We start from the raw sequence: 15793 nt of genomic DNA on the forward strand, positions 1-15793 counted from the left end.
CAAGAACTTACACCGCAACATAAAGAAAATAGACTTAAAAGAGCTAAAAAGTTGCTTCGCTTGGCCGAAAGTGGTGAACTTCCGAATTTGTTTTTCTCTGCCGAAATTCGTTGTCCAGCAGTTTCTATACAAACAAAATTAATGATGATCGTATTTACTTGCCATAGAGGTCAGCTGAAAATGTGTCGGTTGGCCACTAGAACTCAAGCGCCGGCCATGGTGATGGTGTGGGCCACCATAACAGCCGATGGTCGCTCTCCGCTGGTATAAATCGACCGTGGCATTGGAATTAATGCCGAATATTATCGCGAAAATATTCTGGAGGGTGTACTAAAGCCTTGGGAGGCTAAAATTTTGGCCGCAGACCTTGGACATTTCAACAGGACTTAGCACCATCGCACTCAGCACGCGTCACCCAAGAATGCTTACAAAATGTGCTTCCTCGCTTCATTTACAGCGCACAATTGCCACTAAAATCTCTGGATACCAATCCGTTGGACTATTGTGTCTGGAGTATTTTGGAAAGCAAGGTTGGCACTAAAAAATACCAAAGTGTCGATTACCTCAAGCAAGCGCTTCGCCAGAAATGGGCTAAAATACCACAGAACAATATTCGGGCAGCGTGTGACGGTTTCATTGTCCGTTTGAAGGCCATAATTCGTGCTTAAGGTGACCAATTCGAACAAATCTAAACTTATTCTAATATTTGATGCTATTTCCGACATTTTTTGCTTTTATTCAATAAAATTTTGAAAAAATGTAAAAATTATGGCGTTTGACTTTGTTGCAGTTTTTTATCTCACGCTGTACATATTTCATCCAATCCCACAGATATCTGATAGATATATCTCATAGATATCCACAGAGCGATCGGTACGAAATCGTATATCCCCATACAACGGTACCTACCGATATTCGGTATTTTATTGATTGTAGTCAATTTTTTTGTTGAAATTCTCTGAATTTCCATACAAGGAGTTCCTTTTAAACACTTTATTCCCTGGAAGAGAATTGTCTATATAGGTCCACGATATCATATAACCTACATACAAGGGTACCTCCCGATATTCGATAGTTTGATGATTTTGTTTCAAATCTGGTATTTTAAGTTCCTAATAGGTACTTCAGCCTGTGACAGAAAATTGTCTATGCAGGTCCTGGTCTTCGTATAGCCCCCCATATAAAGGTACCTCCCCATATTCGGTACTTTGATGATTTTAGCTACATTATTCACCGGATTTTTTTCAAGTTTTGTATTTTAATATAGTATTGGCTTATGACAAAAGTTTCCTATGCAGGTCCACGTCTTTGTATAGACCCCAATAGTACGACTATATTCGGTATTTTTAGGATCCTAACAAAATTTTTAACGAATTTTATTTTTTTTTTTAAATTTCCAAATTCGTTTCAAAATATGGGGGGGTATTCAAAGTTCGGCCAGGCCGAACTTACTGGTTTATTTCATATTTTTTATCGCATGAGATTTTTTTTTAATTTTGCTTTATATTAAATTGTACATTTTGCAAATTTTTTGCACCTTACAACACTAGTGTTATCTATTCGATTTATTCGTTATTTATTTAATCATTCAATATGCCTGAAAATGTTTAAATATGAAATTTCTGGTCTTTCCGAAAGGGCGATTTAAACATAACCAATGCCGCGCGACCATATGCATTAACTCTTTGCAACTTCCATTGTCTTTAAGATAGCATTTATTAATTTAAAACATTAAAATAAATATTCGATTACATTCAATTTTTTTTTGAAATACTTTTAGGTTGGTCGCAAAATCATTTCAACAAATTTCAAAGAATAATAATGTCCACGAAAGAGTTCCCAATCCACGCCCTTGGCATATTCCTTGGTTTCTCCCTTCAGATAACTACCGTTAAGATTACTAAAAAGAATAATTGCAAAAATTACAACATCTAATTAATAAAGTTTCATATTGAAATAATTACCTTCGATGACATTCCTTATACCACCAAGCGCCGGTGTATTCAACAGCACAACTTTTGCTCCACGGATCATTATCTTGATCCTTGGTGCTGAATTTCTGACCCAACGAATATGACAAAGCATCTCCAGCGGAACCACTATATTTACCCAATTCCTTGAGAATATATTTCTCAGCTTCGGTGCCAATTATGAATTGATCGTATCTGGCAAAGCGACTATCATTTTCCCAATCTTCCATAAGAATCAGCAACTCATAGGGACGGGAATTGGTGAGTTTATTCAATTTATCCAGGCCAATGAAAAACTCTCCTGAGCTGTTACCAAATCCCTGTTTGTAATCGGCCCAGGGACGAAAGAAATCTTCCGAACCATCCATACGCCGCTGTATGACAATGTCACCCGGTCTTTTGGTACTCTCTCGAATTTCTTTTACACTCATCTCTAGTTTGTGAATTTTCTCCAAAATCCCACTAATTTGTGGGTTTTCATGTAAGCAGGCTGTTAAATTCTCCTGGGTGGCCTCAAGCATTCGATGGGTGTTGAGAAAGCTTTTCTCCAGCTCATTTAATTTGCCATGAATATTAAAGATTATTAAACTTTCATTTTCCTGGGATTTTACAATGGCTTTAACCTAAAATGAAGGAGGCACCACTTTAAAAATTAACCAACTTAAAGCAAACTCACATTCTAACCTCCTCCAATCGGATTTCTTTGAAGAGCTTTGAAAATATCAAAAGCAGTACAATAACTTTTACTGGCATTGCCATTCTGATATCCAGTCTATTTTGTTCGTTTCACTTTTGTACAACGTTTGAAGAAATTTACGCTTTGTCACGGCTTATATAGCCGCGTCTCCAAAAACTTTGCGCTTTCTCAATTTGGTTCTTTACCATGCAAAAAAATCCCCTAAGAAAGTGGTTTGCCCACATCAACAGAGTCCTCTTTTCTCAATTGCTGAAAAAATATGTTTTTTTCCTCAAAAGATAAAATTGCAACAAAAACATAGTACTAATGAGCGATAAAGAAAACCGCATCACACTGGGGGAAGTATCCAACTTTTCATATATGAATTCAGAAAAGAGAAATACTAACCAAACCGCTATAGTTTGTGGTTGGGTTGTTCTTTCGTAATATTAAATTATCAAACTCATGTGTGGCACATACGACGTTCTATCGGACATTAAAAGAAAACAAGTAAACCTAGTGAAATAACTAGAAAACTAAAAAAAAGAACAAAAAATATTCTTAGAGGACATTTTGTTGCAAATACTCCAAACAACAAAAACGAATTCAAGTTTATTGTTTAATAAACAAGTTAAAGGTATTAGTCGGTTTTGCCGACAGATGTATATCCTGAGCTAATGTTCGATTATTTAAATATATTTTGAGTTCTCCTATGATAATTCAAGTTGTTGATCCGAAGGAAGTAAGTTGCGAAGGAATGGGCCAATATTGTCCATTTCGTAACGAAACTAAATAAATATAATATAAATACTGCGCCGTGCTGCGTGAAAAAAGTCACACGCCATAATTTTTTTTTTAATTTTATTGAATGAAAGCAAAAAATGTCGGAAATAGCATCAAATTTTAGGATAAGTTTAAATTTGCTTGAATTAGTCACCTATGGCACGAATTATGGCCTTAAAACGTCCAATAGTCCAACGGATTGTTATCCGGAGATTTGGGTGGCAATTGTGCGCTGTAAATGAAGCGAGGAACCACATTTTGTAAGCATTCTTGGGTGGCGCGTGGTGGGTGCGACGGTGCTAAGTCCTGTTGGAATGTCCAAGGTCTGCGGCCAAAATTTTAGCATCCCAAGACTTTAGTACACCCTCCAGAATATTAACATTAATTCCAATGCCACGGTCGATTAATACGAGCGGTGAGTGACAATCGGCTGTTATGGCGGCACATGCCATCACCATGGCCGCCGCTTGAGTTCTGATGGCCAACCGAAGGTGCAAATTTTCAGCTGACCTCTTTGGCAAGTAAACACGATCATTTTGTTTGTTAACACACTGCTGGACAACGAATGTTTTCTCATCGGAGAAAACCAAATTCGAGAGTTCACCACTTTTGGCCAAGCGAAGCAACTCTTTAGCTCTTTTGAGTTGCGGTCTTTCTGTTGCGGTGTAAGTTCTTGCACTTTTTGGAATTTCAATGGCTTTACCCCGAGCTCATTTTTCAATATTTGTCGAATGGAATATTGTGATATGTTCAGCTCACGAGCCATTTTTCGGCCACTGCGACGCGGGTTTCGATTAAGTTGCTTCTTTACTTTTCGAACCATTTCTGCTGATGTTGCTGTTTTCTTCCGGTAACGAGCGATGTTACGAGACACAAAAGAAGAGAATTGGACTCTACATCACATTTTATAACAATTACACTTATTCAAAACTTTGACGTTGTAGAGGAGGTAATTGATGGCGTGGACCGGCATTGTCCATATTCGCACCTGATTTACAGTTAGATTTGCGGATTATTATTATTTATTATTATTATTTATTTATTTATTTATTTATTTTTTTTTTTTTTTTGAGAAGATTCCACAAATTTGTATGGAATTTATACCCCCACCATACTATGGAAAATATATTAACTTTGTCATACCGTTCGTAACTCGTCGAACTACTCATGTCAAACCCAACAAAGTATATACATATATTCTTGATCAGCTTAAAAGTCTACGTCGATTTAGCGATGTCCGTCTCTCTGTGTGTCTGTTGTAATCACGAACGAATTGAAATAAAGGCTAACATTCTGAACATATGTGTAAATTGCCAAAAGGTAGATTAAGTTCGTAAATGGACCATGCCGGTTAACGTTTTCATATAGCCTCCATATCACGGTACCTCCTACTATTCGGTATTTTAAAGATTTTAGAGATATTATTTACCGAAAATAATTTCTTATTTGAAGATATAAATGGGTTCTACAGCCTATGACAAAAATTTACATATGCAGGCCCAAGTCTTGGTATAGTCTCCATGTAACGGTACCTTCCAATATTCGATATTTTTATAATTTTAGAGGCATTATAGGCCGGAAACCAAAAAATTACATATGCAGGTCTACGTCTTCGCATAACCCACATATAACGGTACTTTCCTTGATTCGGTATTTTGATGATATAAGCGAGATTATTAACGGGAATTGTTTCAAATTTCGTATTTGAAGTTGGGAATCTGTACTACAGCCGATGGCAAAAAATTACTTATGCAGGTCCTGGTCTTCGTATATCCCCCATATACCGTATTGTATATTTTTCTATTTTATTTCAAAGCTTTGGTTTATTAGCGAAAACCTAGAAAATTTACGTTCTGCTGCGGCAGATCATGAAAACAGACTTTATTCAATCAATTTTTAATTTTAGAAACTTTTTTCCAAAATAAATCGTTATTTAATTCGGAGGAATGATCTGTTCACTGTAATAAATTTCATTGGGCTATTATTGAGACAGGATCGCATTTTGTAAGCTTTGGAAATTTTGAAAAGAGGGGAAAACGGATAAGTTGTCATCTGAAATAACTTTATTGTAAGCAGCTTTAAGTCTTCAGGTGCAAAATAAAATCTCTTGTTTATTAGATCCAATATTGAATTTTAAGATGTAATATAATTTAACTTCTACTATTTCTGAATTTGCCAAGTTCCTCTTTTGCAAAAAGTTCAGCTTTTGTAACTATAAATAACTTTGAAACAACAATCTGATTCACATTATTTTAATATTCTACTTCCATATTGTCAAGTGTTAGGTTTTTTTTTTAATAAATGGCTTCATATTAATAGATAATTCGACATGCTCGAGTAGAAATAGGGCAAATCAGAATTCTCGGCTTGAAAACCTTTATTTATATTGTTATTAATAGATAACAATATAGATTTATAATAAGAAATAACATTGACAATTCATTCCTTTTGCAATAAATTCAGGTCGTATTCCCTGAACTTCTAAAACCAGAAATAAAGTATAATTTAAAAGTATGCCACTGCTCTATTATTAAACCAGTAAAGAAAGTCTTAAAGCCGGTCGGGGCCGACTTTATGATACCCTACACCACCCTGCTAATTTAGCAGAGCTGCGAATAACAATTAAAAGTTTTTATGGGAGAATTCAATCATACACGCTATGATTATAGTTATTATTTAAAGTTCAAAGAACTAAATATGCCGAAGCATTTGTATCTTTTAAATTCGGAATTGTATTGCCCATTTCGTGCACAATTAATTTGAAATCGGATAAAGATATATATGGGAGCTATATCCAAATCGGAACCGATCTCGATAAAATTTGGCAAAGGTATTTCTGAGCTGTATTTGATATATTTTCTTGAATATCGTTGTTACGGAGTGCATATTACGGCTGTGGGTAACAAATATGACAAATCGGATGAGCAGTATACATGGGAGCTATAACTATATCTGAACCGATCTTCACCAAATCTGACATACTAGCTTCTAGACTCAATTCGGTCGTAAGTGCCAAATTTCATCCAATTTGGGCGTTTTTAGACGTTTGGTGCACAATAAAAGGTAAATCGGACGAAGTTATATATGGGAGCTATATCCAAATCTGAACCGATCTCGATAAAATTTAGCAAATGTATTTCTGAGCTGTATTTGATATATTTCCACAAATATTGTTGTTACAGAGTGCATATTACGGCTGCGGAGGACAAAAATAACAAATCGGATGAACAATATATATGGGAGCTATAGCTATATCTGAACCGATTTCGATCAAATTTGGCATACTTATTTTCAGGTCCAATCTGATCGTACATCCAAAATTCCATACTATTCGTTTGGTGCACAATAAAAGGCAAATCGGACGAAGATATATATGGGAGCTATACCTAAATTTTGACCGATTAGGGTTCGTCCTTGGGCCAAACAAATGATTTGTGCAAAATTTCATCTTGATAGGGCAATAAATGCGAACTGTATTTTGTTTACAAAAATACATAGACAGACGGACGGACGGACATGCATAAATCGACTCAGAATGTGATTCTATGCAGATCATGAAAGGAACTATGGGTCTATCTCGTTTCCTTTTGCCTGTTACAAACAAATGCACAAAGACATAATACCCTGACCACCTTGTGGTGTAGGGTATAAAAATCACTGCCACTAGTGGAAGCTATATCTTGTTACAGATACCCAAAATATATCAGCCCAAATGTACTGAATTTTAGCACCTCCGGCGAAATTCAGCCTAGAAGCAAGTACATCTAAACCCATATCTCTCACATGCGTGAACAACAGTGAACAGTGATATCGGACATCAGATGCAGCTCGAAAATACCTCTGTCAAATGTTATCGACATCGGTTCCGATTTTTATATAGCTTCGATACACATCTTCATCCGATTTTGCGGTTTTTGTCCATAGTATATGTAAAATCAGCCCAAATTGAATAAATGTTTTCATATTCAATCGAATTTTACCATTTGGTGAAACTCGGTTCGCTATATCTATTATTCCAATAACTATTTTTTAATATGATCCTTATCGAAGTCATATCATGCACTAAACAGCAATGTTATTTGGTTTATAGTTGGTATGATCTTCTTCACATAAATTCCCAATATAAAATTTTTTGTTACGTGAGCTCTACTAAATACGCATAGTGGTGTAGGGTATCATACTGTCGGTGCCGTCCGACTTTTGACCTTTCCTTATTGGTTTCTGTATGTCGTAGTTTTGAATGTGTTAAGTGAGTAAAATACCTAAATCCTAAATATTCAATGTTTCGCCACCGGAGCTAGAACCCCTTACCATTCACAAATACCAACTTTAAGACAAATCCACAAAAATGTGGCAAAAATTATCAAAATGCCGAATATCGGGAGGCACTGTTATATGGGGGCTATACCAAAACGTGGGCCTATACATAGAATGTTTCGTCACTGGAGCTAGACCCCATAATGACCCACAAATTCAAAGTTTTAGACAAATTCGTGGGAAAATGTGGCAAAAATTATCAAAATATCGAATATCGGGAGGTACCGTTATATAGGACTATAGAAAAACGTGGACCTAAACATACAATGTTTCGTCTCCGGAGCTAGAACCCATTATGACCAACAAATACCGATTTTTAGACAAATCCTTGGAAAAATGTGGCAAAAAAGTACCGAATTCTGCGAGGTACCAAAACGTGGACCTATACATACAACGTTTCGCCACATGAGGAAAAACCTATTATATCCTACAAATACAAATTTTTATACAAATCCATCCTAGACACAATACAAATTGTTCTGCTAAATTTTGACGCTCTACGTCGAATAATGTGGGCTGTATCGTGATTTAAACAGACAGACAGACATCGTTAAATCGACTTAGAATTTTATGCTAATTATAAATATATATACTTTATGGGGTCTACGATGAATATTTAGGGATGTTACAAACGGAATGACAAAGTTAATATACTCTTCATTCCACTTGGAATACTCTCCACCATTTGGAACGAAAAAAAAATCTATTAAAATCTTAAAAATACCGAATGTAGCTGTTACATTAAGGTCTATACGACGACATGGACCTGCATAGGTAACAATATTCAAATGCGAAACTTAAAAAAAATCGGTGAACAATGTCGCTTAAATCATCAAAATACCGAATATCTGGAGGTACAGTTATACAATTTTCTGTCTTAGGCTGTAGTATCTACTACGAACTTCAAATACCAAATTTGAAACAATTCCTGTGAATAATGTCGCTAAAATCATCAAAATACCGAATATAGGGAGGTACCGTTATATGGTGGCTATACCAAAATGTGGACCTACATGGTGGACCAATACCAAAAGTCCTGCAGGCATAATATACACTTGAGTAAAATTTTATCAATCTACTTCAACTCGTTCGGAAGCTAGAGTGATTTCCACAGACGGACGGACATCGCTAAATCGGCATCGAATTTTATGCTGATCAAGAATATATACACTTTGTGGGGTCTAAAATGTATATCTCGAGGAGTTACAAACGGAATGACAAACTTAATATACCCTCCATACTATGGTGGAGGGTATAAAAAGAAGACTTTCTTTGAAAGAAACTATAAAACTATAAACGAAAAGTATACTACCGGCACACAGTGCAATTCTAATTAAATAAATGTAAACATTTTTTATCTTCTCATTTCTATATTGGCCAAAATAAACAGAAATCAAAAAGGCAAGAGATAGGCCACGGGATGGGATGTGCAAAAAGTGTTTCTGAAAAGGGGATTTTTCTTAGTAGCCATTGAAAAGAACAAAATAAACAAAAAATCTGAAAGATGGTACAGTATATAAATCCCAACAGAATGGCACCCGGTCAGCAGTAAAGGTAAACGTGTGCCGGCGTAAACATCAGGACAAAGAAAATACTTTGGGAATATAAACTAATCAAATGGCAATAAAACCGGCCGGTTTAATTTTTATTTGGATACTTTTAAGTTTCCGCAGCCATGGCATTCACATGGTAGAGGTATGTATGTTTGCACGTTCTTTTATTAACTCCAAAAAAATGTTCAATTCCAATTGTAGATTACATCTGTTGCGCAGTTGGATCGAAATGAGAGCGTACTAATTTTTGATATTCATGGAAAACTAAATGAACTGGAAAAAACCGTTTTGAGTAGCCATAACAAGTTGTTGGAAACCCAAACGAATTTAACCAATTGCCTAAATGGAAATCCTCAATTGAATGGGCTTTTGGAAAAATTGCACAAATTGGAGGTTGGCCTCAAGGAAATTCGGGCAAATACCAAAAAGCCGGGGGATATTGTCATACAACGACGCATTGATGGTTCGGAGGATTTCTTCCGACCATGGGCTGATTATAAAAAGGGATTTGGCAATAGTTCTGGAGAGTTTTTCATTGGCCTGGATAAATTGAATAAACTCACCAATTCCCGTCCCTATGAGCTGCTGATTCTTATGGAAGATTGGGAAAATGATAGTCGTTTTGCCAGATACGATCAATTCATAATTGGCAACGAAGCTGAGAAATATGTCCTCAAGGAGTTGGGTAAATACAGTGGTTCCGCTGGAGATGCCTTGGGCTATTCCTTGGGTCAGAAATTCACTACAAAGGATCAAGATAATGATGTTTGGAATAAAAATTGTGCTGTTGAATTTACCGGCGCCTGGTGGTATAAGGATTGTCACAGGAGGTGAGATGACTACTATTTGTTATTTTTTTTTATTATTGACTATCAATTTTTTGTGGTTTCTTATTGTTCTGGTAGCAATCTCAATGGCCGTTATATCAAAGGCGGCAACACCACTGTCTTTGCCCAAGGTGTTGATTGGTATCCATGGAAGGGACATTATTATTCGTTGAAATTTGTTGAAATGATTTTACGTCCCACATAGAAAGGACAATTTATGCACATAAACTACAAATATAAATTCTTAAATAACGAAATAAATGTGAATTTGAAAATATTGCTTTATGACAATAAAAATAGATTTCAAGATAATGGCAAAACAGTGTTGACATTTTGTTTGTGATATTTTATTGTTGGAATATAATTAAAACAAGTAAAAAAGTAGTAAAGTTCAACTTTTAATACCATCCATGGGTATTACATTATTTTCTTTGGGTATGTGTGTGTCTTGTTTTGAATAAAAAATAAAATCATAAATAAAATAATAGGCAACACATTGTAAAATTTTAGGATAAAACTGAATTGCCCCACTAGTTTCTTTGAAGTTGAGCAACCTTTCTTATTGGGCCATGATAACCTCCACCATTTTCAAAGGGTCTTGAAATTTTTCAAAAAAATCCGTCGAACAATACCACTTAAATGAAAACCGTTATATGGGGTCAGTACGAAGATGTGGACCTGCAGAAGTAATTTCATAGGCTATAGTACCGATTCCGAACTTTAAATACGAAATTTGAAACAATTCTGTTAAAAAATGTCGGTAATATCATCAAATTTGAAAAAATTCCGGTAAAACATGTTGATAATATCATCAAAATACCGAATAAATGTAGGTACCGTTATCTGTTGCTCTACGAAGACATGGACCTGCATGGACAATTTTCCGTCATAGGTTGTAGTACTCATTACGAGCTCATTACTTTCAATACGAAATTTAAAATAATTCCGGTCAAAAATGTCGCTAAAATAATCAATACACAGAATATCGGGCGGTATCGTTATATGAGTGCTAAGTGATATCGTTGACCCATGTATACAATTCTCCTCCATGGGCTACAATACTCAGAAGGAACTTTTTGTGTGGATTTTCAGACAATTCTATTGAAAAATATGGCTATAGTATATATGGACCTGCATAGACAATTTTCTGTCACAGACTGTAGTTCCCATTACAGACTCTAAATACGTAATTTGAAACTACTCCGGTAAATAGTGACCCTAAAATGTTTAAAATACCGAATATTGGGAGGTACCGTTATATGGGGGCTATATGAAGACGTGGACCTACATAGACAATTTTCTGTCACAGGCTGTAACATCCATTACGAACTTCAAATACCAAATTTAAAACAATTCCGGTGAATAATGTCACTAAATCGTCAAAATACCGAATATCGGGAGGTACTCTTATATGGGGGCTATAACAAAACATGAACCTACGTGACCCATTTTCAATACCAAAAGTCCTGCAGACAATACAGACAGACAGGCGAATAGACGGACAGACATCGCTAAATTGACATACAAATGTATAAAAATGTATAAAATGTATATTTCGAGGTGTTACAAACGGAATGACAAATTTATTATACCCTCCACACTATGGTGGAGGGTATAAAAATGGAATGTCAAAACGGTTATTACTTGAGATAAAAATAGAATATCAAAATAAAAAAGTTTGACGGAAGTTACAAAATCTTCAGTTGATTCAGGGTAATATAATGAAGGTAATTTCATGCAATCATTACCAAAAAATTAAATTCAGAGCTGGATATTAGTTACTTAAAATACTCCTACCATAAGTTGATTTAACATTCACCTAATTCGGGTAGACAAAATTGGACCCATGGTAGAACTAAGAAGGTAAAGTTATGCAATCATATGTTTACAATTTTTTTTTCAAATTTATACATTTGACAACATCAAAATTTGTCAACATTTATGTTAATAAATCCATTGTATACACACAAAATCAGAGATGGGAACTTTTTTATTCATTGAAATTTGACAAAGTAAATTACGGAAAATGCAGAGCTGGGAATGCTAATTGTAAATGAGGTTACCTTTATTCCTTTGTACCATGATTGGACCTTATATTTCAAATTGGGCGAGCGTTTATGTTGAAGAGAAGGACAAATATCTCGGTACTCGATAGCGAGTACCGAGTTCGTCCTTTTTGGCCCGTGCGACAGCCTACGACAAAAATGTTTGTATGCAGGTCCACGTCTTCGTATAGCCCCCATATGACGGTACCTCTCCATACTTGGTATTTTTATGATTTGTGCGATTCATATCAAATTTCAGATATTTTTCTCTATCAATACCAAATTAGTACCATTTAGTACTTTTCGTACAATAATAGTGCACAATTTCGAAACCACCTCGATATGTCATCCAGCACCAAATTTAGTACCATTTCGTACTTTTCGTACAAATATGGGATGCATTTCCAAACCTCCACCAAATCTTAAACACAGACACCATCAGTAATCTAAATATCAAATTTCAGATCTTTATTTCTATCCCTTCACTCAATGCTAAATTTAGTACCATTTAGTACTTTTCGTACAATTATGGTGCACATTTTCGAAACCACCTCCATAGGTCAGGGTACGCATAAACAGCGACAACCATGTATGGGATAAAGACATATGTGGGAGCTATATCCAAACCTGATCCGATCTCGATAAAATTTGACAGAGGCATTTATAGGCTATAGCTATATCTGAACCGATTTTTAAATTTGATGTACTTGTTTGTAGGATGAATTATGTTGGAATTTCCAGGATTCAGTTCATTTGGACTGATATTGGCCATTTGGTGCATTATTAACCCGAAATCGGTTGAAAATAAATATGGAAGCTATATTTAAATTTACACCGAAATTTACACCAATTTCAATAGGGATCTTCTTTGGACCAAACAAATATTGTTTGGAAATTTTCATCTCAATCGGATAAGTGCGACCTACATTTTGTTCACAGATGATTCCATGAAGATCCTCAAAAGTAACAATGGGTCTTTCTCGCTTCCTTCTCCATGTTACAATCAAATGCACAAATCCATTTTAGGGAAAAACAGGGAAAAATCAATGCCCAAGACAAAATTTGACAATTTATTTTAATTATTATTTGCGATTTATTTTGTAAAAGCTAATCATTTATATAAAATCCCTTGCTACTTTTAACTATTTTCCGGCAATAATGAGAAGAGATTTTTTCTATACTCCCCTAAGGACATTTTTCGGCTTATATCTGTAGAAAAACCCTCGTTCTTTCATGTTATATTGATCTGAGTAGGTGTTTCCTTAACATGAGTAGCATTGTACAGGAGTCAAGATAGAACTTTATAAGCCTTATGTCAGGTGTAATTTTAATTAAGACCCAACCTATCCAAACTCTCTGAAATATTTCCCTTCAAAATTTACACATTTTAGACCATATTTACTTCAATAAAATGCAACATTCCAGGCCCAGCGCCTCCGCCATGCTTTACGGCAATTTGGGAATATATATTGGTATATGTTATATCCTCCACCATAGTATGGAGGGTATATTAAGTCTGCCATTCCGTTTGTAACACCTTGAAATATACATTTTAGACCCCACAAAGTACATATATTCTTGATTAGCATAAAATTCAATGCCGATTACGATATCCGTCCGTCTCTCCGTCGTTGAAAATCACTCTAGCTTCCGAACGATATGAAGTAGGTTGATAAAATTTTACTCAAATGTGTATTATGTCTGCAGGACTTTTGGTATTGAAAATGGGTCAGGCCAAGTGGACCTGCACTTTTTGGTATAGCCCCCATATAATGGTAACTCCCTTTTTTCGGTATTTTGGTGATTAAAGCGACACTATTCAGCGGAAATGTTTCAAATTTGGAATTTGAAGTTCGTAATGGGTACTACAGCCTATGACAGAAAATTGTCTGTGCAGTTCCACGTCTTCGTATAGACCCCATATAATGATACCTCCCGATATTCGCTATTATGATGATTTTGGCAACATTATATACCGAAGTTGTTTCCAATTAGGTATATGAAGTTCGTAACGGATGCTACAGCCTATGACAGAAAATTATTTGTGCAAGTCCACATCTTCATATAGCCCCCCTATATCACTGTACCTCCCGATATTCGGTACTTTGATGATTTTAGCGACATTGTTCACCGGAATTGTTTCAAATTTGGAATTTGAAGTTGGTAGTGGGTACTAAAGCCTATGACCGAAAATTGTTTGTGCAAGTCCACATCTTCATATAGCCCCCATATAACGGTACCTTCCGATATTCGGTATTTTGAAGATTTTAGCGACATTATTCAGCGGAATTGTTTCACATTTGGCATTTGAAGTTCGTAATGAATACTACTGCCTATGACAGAAAATTGTCTGTGCAGGTCCACGTTTTCGTACAGCCGCCATATAACGGTACCTCCCTATGTTCGGAATTTTGATTATTTTAACTACATTATTCGCCGAATTTTTTTTATTCAAGTTGTGCATTTGGTATACGGTATTTTTAAGATTTTAACAGAATTTTTAAAGGATTTTTTTTTTTTTGAAAATTGACAAAATCGTTCCAAATGGTCGAGGATATTCAATTTGTTTTAGTTTTTAAGTTATTTCGTTATTCAATCAATGTTGGCCAATTCTCGCCGGACTAACAAACATGCCAGTTATATACTTTAATTGTTTTGAGAAGCTAAGAAATGGGCTACTTGTGCCAATTTCTACTTGCATCTTCCTCGCCAAATTTCCGTTGATAAAACTTACATATTCGTTGATATTTATACGATGTATTTCAAACTGATTTGAATATTCATTAAAAATATAATACATCTTCCAAATTCGACAACCCTAAGTGGGTCGTAAAATCATTTCAACAAATTTCATAGAATAATAATCCCCTTTTAATGGCTGCCAGACCACTCCTTTGCCATATTGCGTTGTGGTACCCTGTAGATAACGACCGTTAAGATTGCTGAAACACAAATTTTGAAAAATTAACAAATTTCCTCCTTACGTTTTTTAAAAGACATACCTTCTATGACATTTCTTATACCACCAAGCCCCAGTATATTCAACCGCACAACTATTTACCGACATATCGTTATCTTGATCTTTTGTACTGAACTTCTGACCCAATGAATAGGATAAACCATCTGTGGCGGAGCCACTATATTTACCCAATTCTTTCAAGACATATTTCTCAGCTTCGTTGCCAATTATGAATTGGTCATACCTCGCAAAGCGACAATCGTTTTCCCAATCTTCGATGATAATGAGCAACTCATAGGGACGGGAATTGGTGAGTTTGTTCAATTTATCCAGGCCAATGAAAAATTCTCCAGAGCTGTTACCAAATCCCTGTTTATAATCTGCCCACGAGCGAAAGAAATCCTCCGAACCATCCATGCGCCGCTGTATGACAATGTCACCCGACTTTTTAGTATTCTCTCGAATCTCTTTAACACTCGACTCCAGTTTTTGTATTTTCTCTAGAATTCCGCTAATTTGAGGATTTTCATTTAAACATTCCGTTAAATTCTTTTGAGTTTCCTCTAATCTTTTATGGGTATGGAGAAAACTTTCTTCCAGCTCATTTAGTTTTCCGTGAATATCAAAGAGGATCAACGTTTCATTTTTTTGTGATTGTTCCAG

The 15793-nt window shown here is 35.5% G+C and overlaps 3 protein-coding genes across 4 annotated transcripts in view; 1 reads left to right on the forward strand and 2 right to left on the reverse strand.

The window, feature by feature from the left end:
* The window catches only part of LOC101895310 (ficolin-2), a 57309-nt gene that overhangs the window by 40761 nt on the left and 755 nt on the right, over window positions 1–15793 (reverse strand). The window contains exons 2-3 of one of the 2 annotated variants that reach the window (XM_059125376.1): window positions 15174–15793; window positions 14909–15113 (exon numbers count right to left, since the gene is read on the reverse strand). In XM_059125376.1, the coding sequence (XP_058981359.1) occupies window positions 14990–15113; window positions 15174–15793 (744 nt within the window). In that variant the 3' untranslated portion in view covers window positions 14909–14989. Of the gene's footprint in view, window positions 1–14908; window positions 15114–15173 lie in introns of those variants that run through there. The other variant, XM_020036563.2, reaches the window with a different exon arrangement.
* On the reverse strand, window positions 1558–2889 carry LOC101894979 (ryncolin-4). The gene is made up of 3 exons (XM_005182995.4): window positions 2655–2889; window positions 1965–2593; window positions 1558–1900 (listed from the first exon to the last, which is right to left on the reverse strand). Exons 1-3 carry the CDS (start codon window positions 2727–2729, stop codon window positions 1777–1779), a joined length of 828 nt encoding a protein of 275 aa, XP_005183052.1. The 5' UTR covers window positions 2730–2889; the 3' UTR covers window positions 1558–1776.
* Window positions 9282–10452, forward strand: LOC101895141 (ryncolin-4). The gene is made up of 3 exons (XM_005182996.4): window positions 9282–9441; window positions 9501–10129; window positions 10205–10452. Exons 1-3 carry the CDS (start codon window positions 9364–9366, stop codon window positions 10329–10331), a joined length of 834 nt encoding a protein of 277 aa, XP_005183053.1. The 5' UTR covers window positions 9282–9363; the 3' UTR covers window positions 10332–10452.

Source organism: Musca domestica, unplaced genomic scaffold (genome assembly GCF_030504385.1).
Source record: "Musca domestica strain aabys unplaced genomic scaffold, Musca_domestica.polishedcontigs.V.1.1 10, whole genome shotgun sequence".
NCBI classification, from domain to species: domain Eukaryota; kingdom Metazoa; phylum Arthropoda; class Insecta; order Diptera; family Muscidae; genus Musca; species Musca domestica.

What these genes read in the sequence shown, in the direction of transcription:
- LOC101895141 (XM_005182996.4), top strand. Translation starts at nt 9,364, where the DNA reads ATGGCAATAAAACCGGCCGGTTTAATTTTTATTTGGATACTTTTAAGT. An exon ending in ATGGCATTCACATGGTAGAG is followed by an intron (nt 9,442 to 9,500) that starts GTATGTATGTTT and finishes TTCCAATTGTAG; the next exon opens with ATTACATCTGTTGCGCAGTT. An exon ending in TATAAGGATTGTCACAGGAG is followed by an intron (nt 10,130 to 10,204) that starts GTGAGATGACTA and finishes TTGTTCTGGTAG; the next exon opens with CAATCTCAATGGCCGTTATA.
- LOC101894979 (XM_005182995.4), bottom strand. Translation starts at nt 2,729, where the DNA reads ATGGCAATGCCAGTAAAAGTTATTGTACTGCTTTTGATATTTTCAAAG. An exon ending in AAGAAATCCGATTGGAGGAG is followed by an intron (nt 2,594 to 2,654) that starts GTTAGAATGTGA and finishes CCTTCATTTTAG; the next exon opens with GTTAAAGCCATTGTAAAATC. An exon ending in TATAAGGAATGTCATCGAAG is followed by an intron (nt 1,901 to 1,964) that starts GTAATTATTTCA and finishes TATTCTTTTTAG; the next exon opens with TAATCTTAACGGTAGTTATC.